The sequence below is a fragment of the Hyalella azteca genome, unplaced genomic scaffold (assembly GCF_000764305.2).
Source record: "Hyalella azteca isolate HAZT.00-mixed unplaced genomic scaffold, Hazt_2.0.2 contig12874, whole genome shotgun sequence".
In the NCBI taxonomy this organism is placed as follows: Eukaryota; Metazoa; Arthropoda; class Malacostraca; order Amphipoda; family Hyalellidae; genus Hyalella; species Hyalella azteca.
Window position 1 is genome coordinate 17,914 of NW_025942818.1, and position 14,621 is coordinate 32,534.

The following is a 14,621-nucleotide window of genomic DNA, read 5'->3' on the forward strand; positions in this document are numbered from 1 at the left end:
GTTTCACAGAAGCATCGGTACAATATGATGATGGCAGCGGTTTATTCTTCGCTGTTTATTTGCTGTGTGCTGGCGACAGGACAAATGCTGCGTATTGCGTTTATAGACATCGCACGTAAACTTTTGTGACGACGAAGCTATTCATTGATTTCAAGGAAATCAATTTCAACAACGAGAAACGCTCCTGCGAGCGTTGTCAGAATATTTATTCGGATGCTTTGTTATTCGGATGCTCCGTTAAGCCGTGGTCGAGAGAGGACGCTCGTGCTCGTGGTCCCAAATTTCTAAATTTTTAACTTTTTACTGTGCCGTTTTCGGAACTCTTTTCGCATTTTTTTTATGCTCCGTGCCAGAGAATAACCGAATTTCAGTTCAGTTCAGTGAAGTCAGTAAAAGTGAGTGCAAATAGAACGAACAAGCCAAACAAGTGAAAGTGTTTTTCATTTTAAATAACAAGGACTTGTAGAGTCAGTGAGGGTTGCCGTGAGGGTAACGCCCACGCCCTGGCCCACGCGGGACAATAAGCCTTTGTTCTCGCGCCTACCTCTTCCTAGCCGAGCTCTTCCCTTGAACACCTAAGCCGCTGAGATCGCCGCTTGCTCTCAAGTCTGTAACAATTTTGAACAATCAAACAATTTGTACAATTTTTACTCAACTTGATTTCGGTATTTAACTTGTGTTTATCTAGCTCTTGCATTTCAAGATGGCTGGTCAGAGAGGAAAAAGATTAACTGAGAAGGCTTCCAGTCCTGTTAAACCGAATGCGAAGATCAAATCGCAAAATGAGCGAGAGGAAATTTGTAAATTTTGCAAGCTGGTTTCGATTAACGTCAATGACGCTACAGTGGCCTGTGATCGTTGCGGGCCGTTGCTACAGTGGCCTGTGATACTTGCTATAGCAGTTGCATAAAGTTCTGTACAATTATTTTAGTCTCCGAATGGCGAATGTGTCCTGCAGGCCAAGTGTGGGCATCTTGTCTGAATATCTGTTGCGGTGGCCTCCGCTCTTTTAGTCCTTAGTCTTTAAGGATACTAAGGCCTCCGCTCAGTGTGCTTCCTGCACTCACTGAGTGTGGTGCGTGTTGGCGCTGCTCAGTTTGATTCAAAGGCGCGTGGGGAGAACTGCGCAGCATCTTTGCTCTATTGAATTGCTCAGTAACTATGGACTTCTCGGTTATGATGTGTTTCAGTTTTTTGTCGTTTCAGAGAAAGATAAATTTAAGTCCTACAGAAGAATAATGTTATTATATTCGATTTCTTTTATTTATAGCGATTGTTAACAAGTAATTAACCAATTTATTATGCAGTATTAATAACTTTACTTGTTAAGGATTTGAATTCTGTCGAGTTAAGATAATTCTTTAAATCTGAGATTTCAATTTTCATCAAGAATAATATTTTTAATGGAGGAAATTGGGTGTTTTAAGAAAAGCTCCTAGACTCGATTTAACCGATTTGAAGACGCCGGTTGATCTGCTTGCTAAGGTCAATAATTGACTAGCTATATTATCAGGGCTTAAATATAATGCCTGCGTTTTCTGAGATGCAAATGAAGTGATCACGAAAATTTTAGCTCATTATTTTCGACTTCAACGCAATGCCTCTTTCTCAAGTTGTTAACAACATTAAATTTTTTAGAAATATTACATATAGAATATTAAAAATAATTCAGCTAAGTTTCCATAACACTGCAACAAATGCCATTAAGCTATCACTATTACTAAACTAAAGCAGCTTTCGACCCACGTAATTTGACGCCCACAGCGAAAGTTCAAGTTTCTCCGCCCACAAGATGTTGGTGGAGATTGTGTTGTTGTTTGTGTTGGTGTTGGTGTACGCGGTGCTGAGGGACAGGCGCCCCCGCAACTGCCCCCCTGGTGAGTCCCTAGTCGAACCTTGCAAGCTTTCAGTAACATTGCGATTATATTGCCAACTGACGAAGAAAAGCGTAAAACTTTAACGGTTTGTAAAATTCAAAATATGCATATATATGTGAAATCTTGGTTCAGACTCTCGAACTGCGAAGTAAATGGAGATTTATTAATTATATTTTGAAACAAATCTTTCTAAATATTTAATATGTTAAACTTTTCACATTAATAAATTAATTTCTATGATAGAATATATAAAGAAAATAAGATATTTTATTATATAAAGAAAACACAATTGTGTTTTCTCAATAAGGGTACTTAAAATACACTTGTGTTTTCTCACCGATCAGAAATCATTATACGGGGGTAGATAGAGGACTAAATCCCACTGAAACTCTTAACAATCCCGCATCAACTTATCTTAACTAATCCCATTGCAGGTCCCGTGGAAATCCCTTTTTTCGGACGACTGCCGATCCCCAACGCAGAAGTGGGCGAACATCTACGCAAAAAATACGGAGATATTATGTCGTTAGTGATATGGCCATGATTTAAGGTAGTATGGTCATGAGTTATAGTAGCATGGCCATGAAATATGGTAGTATGGGCATGAGTTATGGTAGTATGGCCATGAAATATGGTAGTATGGGCATGAGTTATGGTAGTATGACCATGAGTTATGGTAGTATGGCCATGAGTTACGGTAGTGTGGTCATGAGTTATGGTAGTATGGTCATGAGTTATGGTAGTATGGACATGAGTTATGGTAGTATGGTCATGAGTTATGGTAGCATGGTCATGAGTTATGGTAGTATGGGCATGAGTTATGGTAGTATGGGCATGAGTTATGGTAGTATGTTCATGAGTTATGGTAGTATGGTCATGAGTTATGGTAATATGGCCGCTATAAATGTTATCACGGCCGCGAAGGCCGTGATAAATAATGACGATCACGATCGTTTATTCGAGATCGTTTATTTAATGATCGTGAGTCATGCTACGGCGATCGTGTGTCATGCTAAGGTGATCGTGAGTCATGCTACGGTGATCGTGAGTCATGCTACGGTGATCGTGAGACATGCTACGGTGACGTGAGTCATGCTACGGTGATCGTGAGTCATGCTACTGTGATCGTGAGACATGCTACGGTGATCGTGAGTCATGCTACGGTGATCGTGAGTCATGCTACGGTGACGTGAGTCATGCTACGGTGATCACGGTGATCGATCACGATCTCTAAATAAATTTATAGACATAAGAATGAAGTAGAAATCTGTTGGGAATAGGATAACAAAAATTAAAAAGTTATTATTGACAATAACTCATGTAATATGCATGATTTGAATTGAACAATTTTAATGCGACAAAAAACGTATTTTTGGCTGTAAACAAAAAACGTTGATACCATGATGAATAGAAATTAGGTTACTTTTAAAAATAATAAATTATTGATACCGTATATTTATTTTCTTTATACTAGTTGTGCCCTAATAACGCAGGTATCGGACTGGCCCGACGCGGTCGGTGTTCCTGTTCGACTACAACACAGCCAGGGAGACCTTGGCAAAAATGGAGTTCTCTAATCGCCCAGACTTTATATCTGTCATCAGCATAGATGATCAAAAAATTGGAGGTTAAAGTTTATATTGACCGAAATAAATATGTAATTCAGAATGGTACAATGATTTTTGGGGCCATATGTTTTTATATTCGAAATTGAAACCATAAATCTCTATTTGATATTATTCGTGGCATTGCCAAAAACTTCGAATAATTTAATCTTTTAACTCACTTTTAAAAATTTCCACTACTTCCTAATTAGAGTGTAGCTTGAATAGAAGATATTCACCAACTCCATTGGAATAATAATCTCGGAAACATTCACTTTTAACATTGCTTAGCCGCTGATATTCTTATCTCTGCCAGGCGTGGTTGGCAGCAACGGCGTACACTGGCAGCACGACCGCCGCTTTGTGTTGCGCAACCTCCGCAACCTCGGTGAGATTTGTGTCAAATAATTATCAATATGCAGGAAATTTCTAATTAAAAAACTTTTTGATGCTAGCAACAAAATTGAAAATTACTCGCTGATTTCATTCGTTTCTTTACCAAGTATTTCTGAAATATTTTATGGTGTTTTGTTCAACGTTGATTCAAAACCAGTTGCAAGATTCTTGGAGATATGAAATCCTCATTGCTCATCTCCAGCTAATGATCAACTATCGTTCACGGAATTGAATTCTTAATTTTATTAGAGCCACTGTTTTCATCTAGGGGTAATTCTGTACCTCAAACCTTGGTTATATTATTCAAATTATACAAATTGAGGTGCAATTACTTCAGGCATGGGTAAATGCTACCTGGAGGTAGCCATCAACATCGAAGCCAAGGCTCTGGTAGAAGACCTCAAGAAGTACGGCGGTGAAGCCATCAACTACCCCGACAGCTTCAGGACTGTGGCGCTCAACATCATCTGGCAGATGGTGGCCAGTTAGTAATGTATTTTGTTGAATATCAGGATATCTTTATCAAAGTTACAACTTGATGCATGTAAGTATATGTAATCAATAATTTTCGTTCTAACATCATATCTCATATAGTTTATATTTGTCATCAAATTTTTTGCATAACACGTACTGGTTCTTGCCAGGTGCTCAGTCTGCACTGAACTGTAAAGTATTCCAACAAAATATCATTGCAAGGGAAATAATTAAGTTAATTTCTTTCTCTTAGGCACTCGGTACGACCTGCGTTCCGAAGAAGTTGAAACCATTTACCGCCTGACCGAGAAACTTCGAAGAATTCTAACTGGATGGTCCAGTCTGCCATTGTTCATTCCTGCTCTCAATAAATTGCCAAGTTCTATAAAATCTGCAATTTTTGGGGATGACGTTTTTAGGAATTTCGTGGAAGAAATGAAGAACATTGTGAGCGTAAGTAAATTTTATCTAAGGCAACGTACTAACGTTTCATGAATTTTTTTTCCACTATATACTGTATATGCCCTATTTCTTATTGGTACATCCAAGAAGAAATTTTAGAAATAGGAAAACAATTCCGATTGAGAACCGCGAGCCCTCAGGCAGGCTTGGCTGAATCCCAATGAGAATCTATCACTACGTATAGTCATTATAACTCCGCTCGTAAAAAAAATATTAATCTAAATTTGTTTCATGTTTATTCAGCTATTTACTTACTATTTCCTACAGTTAAAAATATATGTAAATTTTGTATAACATCAGTTATGATAAAGTAAAATATTGCACATCGATGTTCATTATACATGCGAGTGGTGCGACTTACCTAAATTTATGAGACATAATGAAGTAGTACTATTTATTCTCTATTGATCGGTATCCAAGTAAAATATGAATCACCCTCTATTTGTAGAAATATTCTAACAAATACTTTCTCATCACTCCTGAATAGTAGATTTTCCATTTTCTTCGGAAGCTGGCCCTGAGCATGTTAAAAGTGTCGTACCGTTCTAGCGATACCTTCTTTGACGCTCATAAATCAGCTCGCGTGAAGTAGCATAGTCCTCGTCTATACCCTCTTCCTTGGAGGTAGAGGGTCAGCCTACTTAACCTCCTTACCCTCCTGACTGGTTGGTATTAAAGAACTAGCACGTTTATATTAAACAAGAAATCGAAAAAAACTGTGTCTTTCATCACCACGAATCAATAAAGGTCTCCAATTGAAAAGATGAAGGTAAGATTTATTACAGTCGTTACTTATCATGGTTATAACAAGATTTGAATCTCATCAGTCAGAGGTCTCTAAAAAAGATGTTGAAAGTTTCTTTATTTGTTATAGATGAATGGTAAAAGCCAATATTCATCGCAATAATGGTAAATGCCAATGATTGTGATGAAGTACAGCCCATGTTTATATATAACTACAATTAATGCTATATCGATGCACCGCAGAAAACAACAAAATCTCCTGACTGTTCTATAAGCATCGGCTCTAATCGAGAATGTCGTCGACAATACAGCTACAATAGTGAATTGTATAAGCGATGAAGACGATTTGAGTGATTTAGTGATAGGAAAGTCAAAGGAATAGAAAAGTCAGAGATCGAGCGTGCAGAATGCTTAACCACCTAATAACAGTGAGGAATCGATCGTGCAGAACGCTGAGCCAACTAATAGCAGTGAAGATACTTATTGAAGTATACAAGTATACTCATGGTTTATACAAGGTCCCCGAAAGATTACTAGAATTTGAAACAAGAACCAACACCAGGGGCCACGGCCATAAACTAAAAAAACCGCGCTGCAACTTCTCCACGCGCCAACATTTCTTCTCGCTTCGAATCACCGATATGTGGAACAGCCTCCCCGATGACATCGCTGGCGCTCCAAGTATGAACGCGTTCAAGAAAAGACTAGATAAAGCTATGGAAAAATATATGTTCAGATTTGAAATGCCTAGCACCATATCGAACCCGGTGGAAGTCGAGTAGCTATTTCAAACTATCGTCAGTCATGAAAAGATCCGGTCAAATGACACGATTTTAGATCTTCTGAGAGCAAGGCACGAAAAGGAAAAGAATTGGCGACAGGCCACATCAGGCCTACACTTCAGCGCCGAGATCACTATTTTATGTTATGTTAAGAGTCGGGCGTGCAGAATGCTGAGCCACCCAATAGTAGTGACGTGCCTAATTATAGCAGTGATATTCTTCGAGTGTTCCAAAATGCGTTACAATCATTAAGTGGTAGGAGGCTCTTCGATGTCAAAAATCTTTTTACCGATGTGTGTAAATGGCGTTGCACAATACGAACATGTGTTTATTCTACAATTTCCTTTTTGTAAGAGAGGTCCGACGAAGGCTTTACGTAACTTTTCAATTTGAATGTGGTATGTGCAAATTAAAAATGTGTGTCAGAGCTGAAGAAGAAAGTCCTGAGGGTGGAGTGCATTTATCAAATTATTCGGCATTTTCAGGAGCCCTAGCTATAGGCACCGGAAGGTCGCAAGCTTCAAAATTTTTGGGATCACTCAGCGTTCCTTTCGTCACTCAAAACACATATCATAAATACGAGCAACGTGTCTGTGACAAGTGGATCGAAACAGCTTTCGAAAGCATGCAAGTCACTGCTCAAGAAGAACTGTGTGCAAATTGAGAAAAACAACAAACAAGCAGTTGGCTGCCTACAGAATAATGGATGGCTTGAGTGACTCGCTACATACCAATTAGCGTTGGGCCGAGAGAGGGAAACTTCAGCGATAGAAGGCTTACAAAATAAAATTCGCCGCTCAGTGAAAAAATGCGGTTTAGAAGATATAGATGTTACTGATGTTGATCTTGAACCGATGTTGTGGCTCAAGCGAATGGAAGTGCAGCTTAAAAATTTCTACTTAAACAACATGTTCCCTTGCATTGCCAATGATGTGTAGATGTTAAATATTCGTTATACGGGTCATTGTGTGTGTATTCAGTCGAGTAAGCCTCGACCATGTGGGAACAAAGAGCCTCACAATTTTACACCTCACACCCACCCTCTCCTTACACCCACCCTTTCCATGGACTGACAGACTGAGGGACTTCGCTGTCGTTATGCCAGCGACAGCCAGTATCGCTATCGTTATGAGTAAAATTTGGTTTCTGTACAGTCTGAATTACTGTCTCTGTAGTTTGATAGATCTTTATTACCAGTACCAGTTAAAATTTCGTCGCCTGTCTGTAACCTTCCCTTGATGTGTCTAATATTGATGAGATCAATAATAGGTAACTAATAGTTTAGTGAGAGTATATCTTTCGGTCAGAAATTTATACTCCATAAAGAAATATCATCGAAATGATTGAATGTGATGCATTTATAGAATGGAGATGAGCTGTCTAAAAAAAGTCTATTTGTCATAAAAAATTGAAAGAGAAAATGTTTAAATTGACAGCACTTCATAATGTATTATGTTCACTTCTTTGAGGTCGCGCTATAAATAGCAGAGAGCTTGCTGGTAGTAGCCAAAGTTCATTGATGGCATGTGCTCTAGTGCATGGCTGTAGTGTGGTGCAGCTCGTCTTAGGCCTGTGATCGCACGACATCCCTGTGGCACCACGCCGGCCAGACGTAAGATAGTCAGCCTTCACGCGTCACGGCACGGAACCCGGGCAAGCTCGCTCTGGAGTTCGGGTGGTTTTCAATACCCACCCCCCATAAGGACACTTCTCATCGTGGTGATTCACCTTGTAGACGTATTCCCGCATAAATTTTCATCCCCACCCTTTCATTCATTCCCTAACCTACACCGTACCTCAATTTTCGTACAGCTACTAACCGTTCAGGCCAAACTCACACTTACGCACAGTTGTCTATCTCACAACACATACTGTATCTTAAAACAACAGCGAACAACGAAATTTTCAAATAATACATACGATAACTTGTCTTTTACCTAATATTCACAAGTGAGACAAATCACGAAGAGAATAAAAAATGTTAATCTATTGCACGGTTCTATAAAGTTCAGCATTGGCCTTGGCTGTCGTATTCTTCCCGGAAAGCTGCTCAGGTTCCCTAAAATAATGACATTTGATTTTTACTAAGTGAGTTCATATGAATCACGATATTTTTATTTCAAGTTTTGAAAAAATATGTACTCATAAAATTCTTTTTGATAATTATATGTTTCCTTCTTATTAAATAGTTATAAAACAAATTTTTCAATTAAATATTCGTCAAAAACTTCATATAAGATGAATATCTATAGCTTCTAATTCATTATTTGCTTGCAGCAAAATATTCTTCGATGCATTGAATGTTGCTCCATCATGTGATTCAGATTCTTCACATTCATCACTTTACTTCCCTACGTCTCCCCCAATCAAGTGAAACACCATCTGCTTTGCCATTAATGGAGTGGAAACGAAATTTTTCTTTTTCAATATGCCCTCTATTTATTTAGTTAAACAAAGGTATAACTTTGACAATTTGTATAGAGAGTATGTTTTTATTCTGGTTTTATCTATCGGTAATAGGGAGTCGTAGACAAGCACCTGGAGGACTATGACCCCGACAACCCCCGGGACCTCATAGACGAGTACATCAAAGATATGAAGGAGAGCGAAGGCGAAGACAACTCCCTCTTCAGGAGAGGAGGTAATCTACCCGGACAATGTGCAATTTGAATGTTGTTCAGTTCATGGAATTGTATATGAATGAGCTTGATGAGAACACATGATCAACGGTATAATAATATAGTAGTTACAGCTTGTTAAACTTTTTGACAGGTTGCCTGTTCTAATTCACCGACCCACCTTACAGTTTTCAAACCTATAAATTGCTGCTCCAATCTGGATCTCGAAAATCCGACCACCGAGCTTGTTGCATTTTCAGTAAATATATAAATTCATTTGCTAACATAATCCAGAGTCTCTAAAATTGTTCGAGCAACTCTATTCTTCCTCTCAGCTTTGAACCAAATCGTCAGCGACCTCTTCTTCGCGGGCTCAGACACGGTGTACAACATGATGAAGTGGGTGGTCTACCTGCTCGCCCGGTATCCAGAGTACGCAACGAGGATGCAGCAGCAAATAGACGCCGTCGTGCCCAGGGACCGCATGGTGTCGCTCGACGATAAACCGAGGTACTTTCTTGAACCTGTTGAAATGTGTGTAATGGTTAAGATTGACTTAATTGTAAATCAAAAGAGAGCGAAGATCATATTTAATTCTTATGAACAGAGGTACTGATTATAAAGTAAAAAAAAGGTTTAATAAAACATTTATCGCTGTAACGAAAGAATATAACCGTGATACAATTCAATTCCGAAATATAGCATTCAACTCCTGGGGCCTCAGGTTTTCCTGTTCATGAAGCCAACAATTCTCTTTTAAATCCTATAGAAATCCAGCAATTGGTCAGGTTCAATAACTAGAAAATTTTCAATTTGGCTTCATTACATACATTATTTTCCTCAGATTGGTTGATTTCTTTCCATTAAGCTACAAATTAAACTCAGTAAATGGTTTAATCGAGTAACCAAATTCAGCAATAGGATGATATGAAGCGAGAAAATCTGCTGTTGATCGCACTTCAAATCATCCCCCTAGCTTGCCATTGGTTGAGGCATTCACTGTTGAAGTTTTACGGTACTCCGCCATGACGTTCTTCAACGTTCCGAGAGCAGCCGATTCTGATACGATCATCGATGGTTTCTTCGTCGCCAAGGTGAACCGATAACGATTCTCCAAATAAGCACGGGACTAATTACAAATATTCACTGAAACTTTAATTTTTCGTCCACATGTGCTAGTCATGATTTCATATATTAAATCTGTGCTATTTACACTTCATCTAAACTTGCTCACATTCGTTCGTTATTAGTCGACAGCATAAGAAGTTAGGCCTTGGTGACGCTTGAAATTCTCCACTAACATTTGAATAGTTTCTTCAGTATTTATTTATGAGCTTGTTCGGACCATCGGGCTGCATGAAAAATTCAGGAATAGAAACAATCAGTAGAGCGTCTGTTCTTAGAAACCTAATGTTTTTCATTTCCTCGCAGGGCACCACAGTGGAAGTGGCCATCTACTCCATCCACCACGACCCGCGCTACTGGGACGACCCCCACAAGTTCTACCCTGAACGATTCCTGGACAACAGCGCCACCAAGTACACGGCCCCCAAGCAGGGCTTCTTTGCCTTCGGTTCTGGTGAGAATTTGACTAGGGTTATGTTTTTCTGACAGATTAGTAAACATTTTTTTTTTGTATATTATTGGTAGTAAAGTGATAAATCAGTAAGGTATGTAGTGAGGTCATGCGGAGCTACAGCTGAACCAGTGACTGCTCCGTTCGCAAAACTTAGTAGCGATAAATTTCTTAAATTTTTTATACTTTTTTCGTGAATATTTTTTCAGCTGCCACTAAACTAAATCTATCCGGAATAATAGGATATTTGTGCTACACGTTCTGAAAAGTTTGTTACTAAAAAAAGTGAAGATGGCTACTGACCTAATGGTGTGGTAAAAGATGCAAGCGATTTGCCGTAATATGGGATATTTTATTCTCCCCTCAGCCCAAATTGTGACTAAAGAAAGGTTTTTTCTATCGCCTAATATTTTTATGTTGAACAATCGGAGTGATTATTCTTCACTTAATCTAATGTAATACCCGTTATGGTTCCAGATTCTCATAATTTATCGTTTGTCAGGTTGGCACGTATGTCTTACTGGTGCGGATGCCAGTCATCGCATGGATAGGTCACGGCAAAAATCGTACAGAGAGAAGGTTGCAATGAAACACTGGTACATTTCACATTAAATTGGGAAATTAAAATAAAGATCCTGCGTTAACAAAAATTTCTAGTAAATGAAAAAATTAATCTGAACACAATCAAAGTTTAAAATCAAAAGTTCAGTTAACATCAACAAAATCATCTACTTCTACCAGAAAACGTTGAACCGTAGAATGCTCCCGTAGAATGGTACGCCTCCCGCAATGACCGTACGTCTTTCACGCGCACGTTTGCAACCGTATTTCAGTAGCCTTACCGCAGCTGTAGCCGCATGTCCCCAAGGTCGCTGTTCTTCATAACTGTCGTGTCTCGCTGATATAGTAAATGTCTCACGGTCAGTCTGGCCGTAGGTCGTTTTACAATTACAACGACTTTAATTCTGAATAGGTGCGTAGTTTTCATCGTCGGTGTTACTCCGGGCTCATTGCGGTGTTTCTGCGGTTGGTGGTCTTGCCGTACCGATGATATAATTCTTGAGCAATGCTCGAAACTTGAATCTTCTGATTGCCGGCGTTATAATCGTTGAACTTTTCGTGGCCTCTCGCGCTGTCCCACGGTTGAGTCACGACCGTAGTGTTGATGTTGGCCATACATAAATATGCCAAAGTCGCGGCTGTTCCATGTAGATTTTTTGGACGCGCTTACAGGAGTCGTTGCTACCTCGATGAGTTTAGGTATTTCACGACTGTTAATGTTCGAAATCGACGAACCCAACGGCCTACCGGCCGCAGTCGTCACGACGTGCGCCGACTGCCGACCGTACTTGCGTGACGGTCACCAAACACCCTTTGGCGCCAATTTTAGGATGCTTATTTAGCAGGGCGTCGCGAACTCAAGCCTACCACGGGACGCCGCGACAGTTTCGAGTTCCACAAGAGTCAACCCTTCGATACCCTCGCCATTCCAAACAATAAACAAACCCTCGGTCTCACGGTTTTCTTCCCTAACTTTGCAATCTAGTCACATCCTGCTTATGATTGCTTAACATAGCTCAGTCCCTTCTCTTCTTTACAATACAGCTTTTTTCAATATTATAGTATAAGATAGAGTAAGAATTACCTACGCTTTATTCAATAGAATGCTAGGAAAATTTAGGGAACTAGGGATAAAACTTTATGGTACTTAACTTAATCAGCATCATTATTAAATTCAAGTGAAACTTTTCCAGGTTATTTGTATAGTATCCCTACTGATATGTACTTAATTGGTTGACCCTTGCGCTTCAGCGGAAGTTAACTGAACTTATTCAATGGAGGAATTTTCATCTCAACAGGTCGACGTCAGTGCGTGGGGGAGCTGCTGGCCCGCATGGAGTTGTTCCTCTTCACCGCCGCCATCATCCAGCACTTCGAGGTGCGCCCCCCGCACGGCGTTGACATCAGCAGAGATAAATACGTGACCACAGGAAATTTTCGTTTGCCTCCAGACAATAAGCTTATTTATAAACCCAGAATCTGATACACACTCTCCTCTGGTAACAATGTCTAGTTCATCCCCTATCGTCGATGAGTATCACAATATCAATTCTATCTGAATCAGTCTTGTAGTCATAATCATGTTTGAGCAGAAAAAATTGTTAAACATGTCCATTATTTTAAGAAGAAAGATTTGAAATCATATAATCTATTGATGCTCGTCATTGATCGCAGGTAAAATGAAATAATTCCACACAGTTATTCTCTAAGCAGTTTATATAGCATTAGAGCATATTTAAATGAAATTTATACTGAAATGACCGCAAAATATGACCTTTTGGAGTTATAATTTAGTACAGCCTTAATTGATTGTTGGTATTTATTTAATTACGGTCATAATTGAAATTGGGAAGTACTTAATTATGTCTGCACCATGTTTAAATTATATATGATTCGTTTTTGTTCGCTCAATCGTAGTTCAGATACTGAAAACTCTGTAAGCTATCTGCAATAGACACAAGTTATGATTTTTTTTGCAGAATTTTACGCAACAAATCAGAAAAAATATTCATCATTTCTACTATGAACTTTCAGTGGCAAATTTAGCAAGGAGCCTTCAACGAATGTAGACAATGCCACATATTCTTTCTTTGGAGTGCTGTATATTCTTTTACCTTCTTTGTCTATTGGGAATTCTATTCTCAGTAATTTACATATTTTATTAACTACTTCGCTTGACATTGCTCAAGAAGTACAGATACGTCATCGCGTCAGTAGAGAAACAAATTTATACAATGTAACTAGCCTTCATAATTTATTATTACAAGAAGTTATCTACAGAAATGTAAAAAATTATTACAATGCAGATGATAATAATAGTAAAATAATAATAGTTAAATTCAGAAATTTGATAAACGTTCATGCACAGACTTTTGTTTTTGGCTCCAAGTATCTATTTCACATATGCACTAATTTACGCATGAAATTTATTTGATACAAAGCAGCGGACAAATATGTTCGGCTACCCAGTCGAAATTCTAAGCCGCGAGCGGCGATGTTCTTGGCCGTTGAGACGGACGGAGCCGTAAAACTATAACCGGCCATCTATCCCCAGAACAGCGATGCGCCATGGCTAATATAGAAAAAAATTCTAACAGCTCGGCAGGGACGGAACGCTGCGCTGGTGTAGCGCTGGCACAAGGATAGCGCGGCAGCCAGATGAGCAGAGCAGCGATGCTGGCCATACAGTAAGACGGCAGAGCTGGGCAGCGCTACTTTGAAATGTAGCGGCCCTACCGCTACCGCTACATGCTCTAGATGTAGCGGGCGCTATCGCTGACGCTACATCCAGTAGATTGTAGCGAGCGCTACCGCTACCGCTACAGTAAAATGTAGCGCCGCTACATTAGCCGCTACAATGGGCTAAATTATTGGAAATCTCTAAATATTTATTGTTCTGCTATTGGGATTTACTCATAAACATTTAATGATAATAAAACATTTTCAAAACATATCAATGCAACTTTATTGCAATTAACCTAACCGAACTGGTTCGGGTTAGATACAGTAAATAAAAGTTACAGTTATTTTGATGTTTTACCTTACCTACATGAATGTGTACTTTAATCTACCAATCTAAAAAATTATCCACATATACATATAAAAAATCAGTCTTTTATTTATATATATATATATGTGGATTATTTTTGAGATTGGTAGATTAAAGTAGACATCCATGCAGGGAAGGTGAAACATAAAAATATCTGTAAGCAAACTGAAACATGAAAAAATACCTGTAAATGGTAACTGGTAACAACTTAACAAGTAACAACTAGCATGTTGACACTAGTAACAGGCTGAGGTTAACAACATTACACCGAAATCTTCCCTACAGTTTTATTCTGTAATTTATATTATGTATGTATCATGCTGGTTTTTAAATAATATCTAATACTTTTAAGTAAAATCTAAAGGCTTTATCTATAAATGTAGCGATAGCGCTGTAGCGGTAAAATCTCGTATCGTTACATAAATATGTAGCGGGCGCTACCGCTACCGCTACAATTGCTTAAATGTAGCCCCGCTAC

General features: G+C 38.9%; 1 protein-coding gene across 1 annotated transcript; it reads left to right on the forward strand.

The window, feature by feature from the left end:
* Positions 1 to 1,632: 1,632 nt before the first annotated feature.
* LOC108667158 (cytochrome P450 2L1) lies at positions 1,633 to 13,364 on the forward strand. The gene is made up of 11 exons (XM_047883438.1): positions 1,633 to 1,877; positions 2,312 to 2,402; positions 3,371 to 3,504; positions 3,798 to 3,869; positions 4,215 to 4,361; positions 4,605 to 4,804; positions 8,860 to 8,980; positions 9,293 to 9,467; positions 9,934 to 10,051; positions 10,389 to 10,536; positions 12,393 to 13,364. Exons 1-11 carry the CDS (start codon positions 1,793 to 1,795, stop codon positions 12,575 to 12,577), a joined length of 1,476 nt encoding a protein of 491 aa, XP_047739394.1. The 5' UTR covers positions 1,633 to 1,792; the 3' UTR covers positions 12,578 to 13,364.
* Positions 13,365 to 14,621: the final 1,257 nt, after the last annotated feature.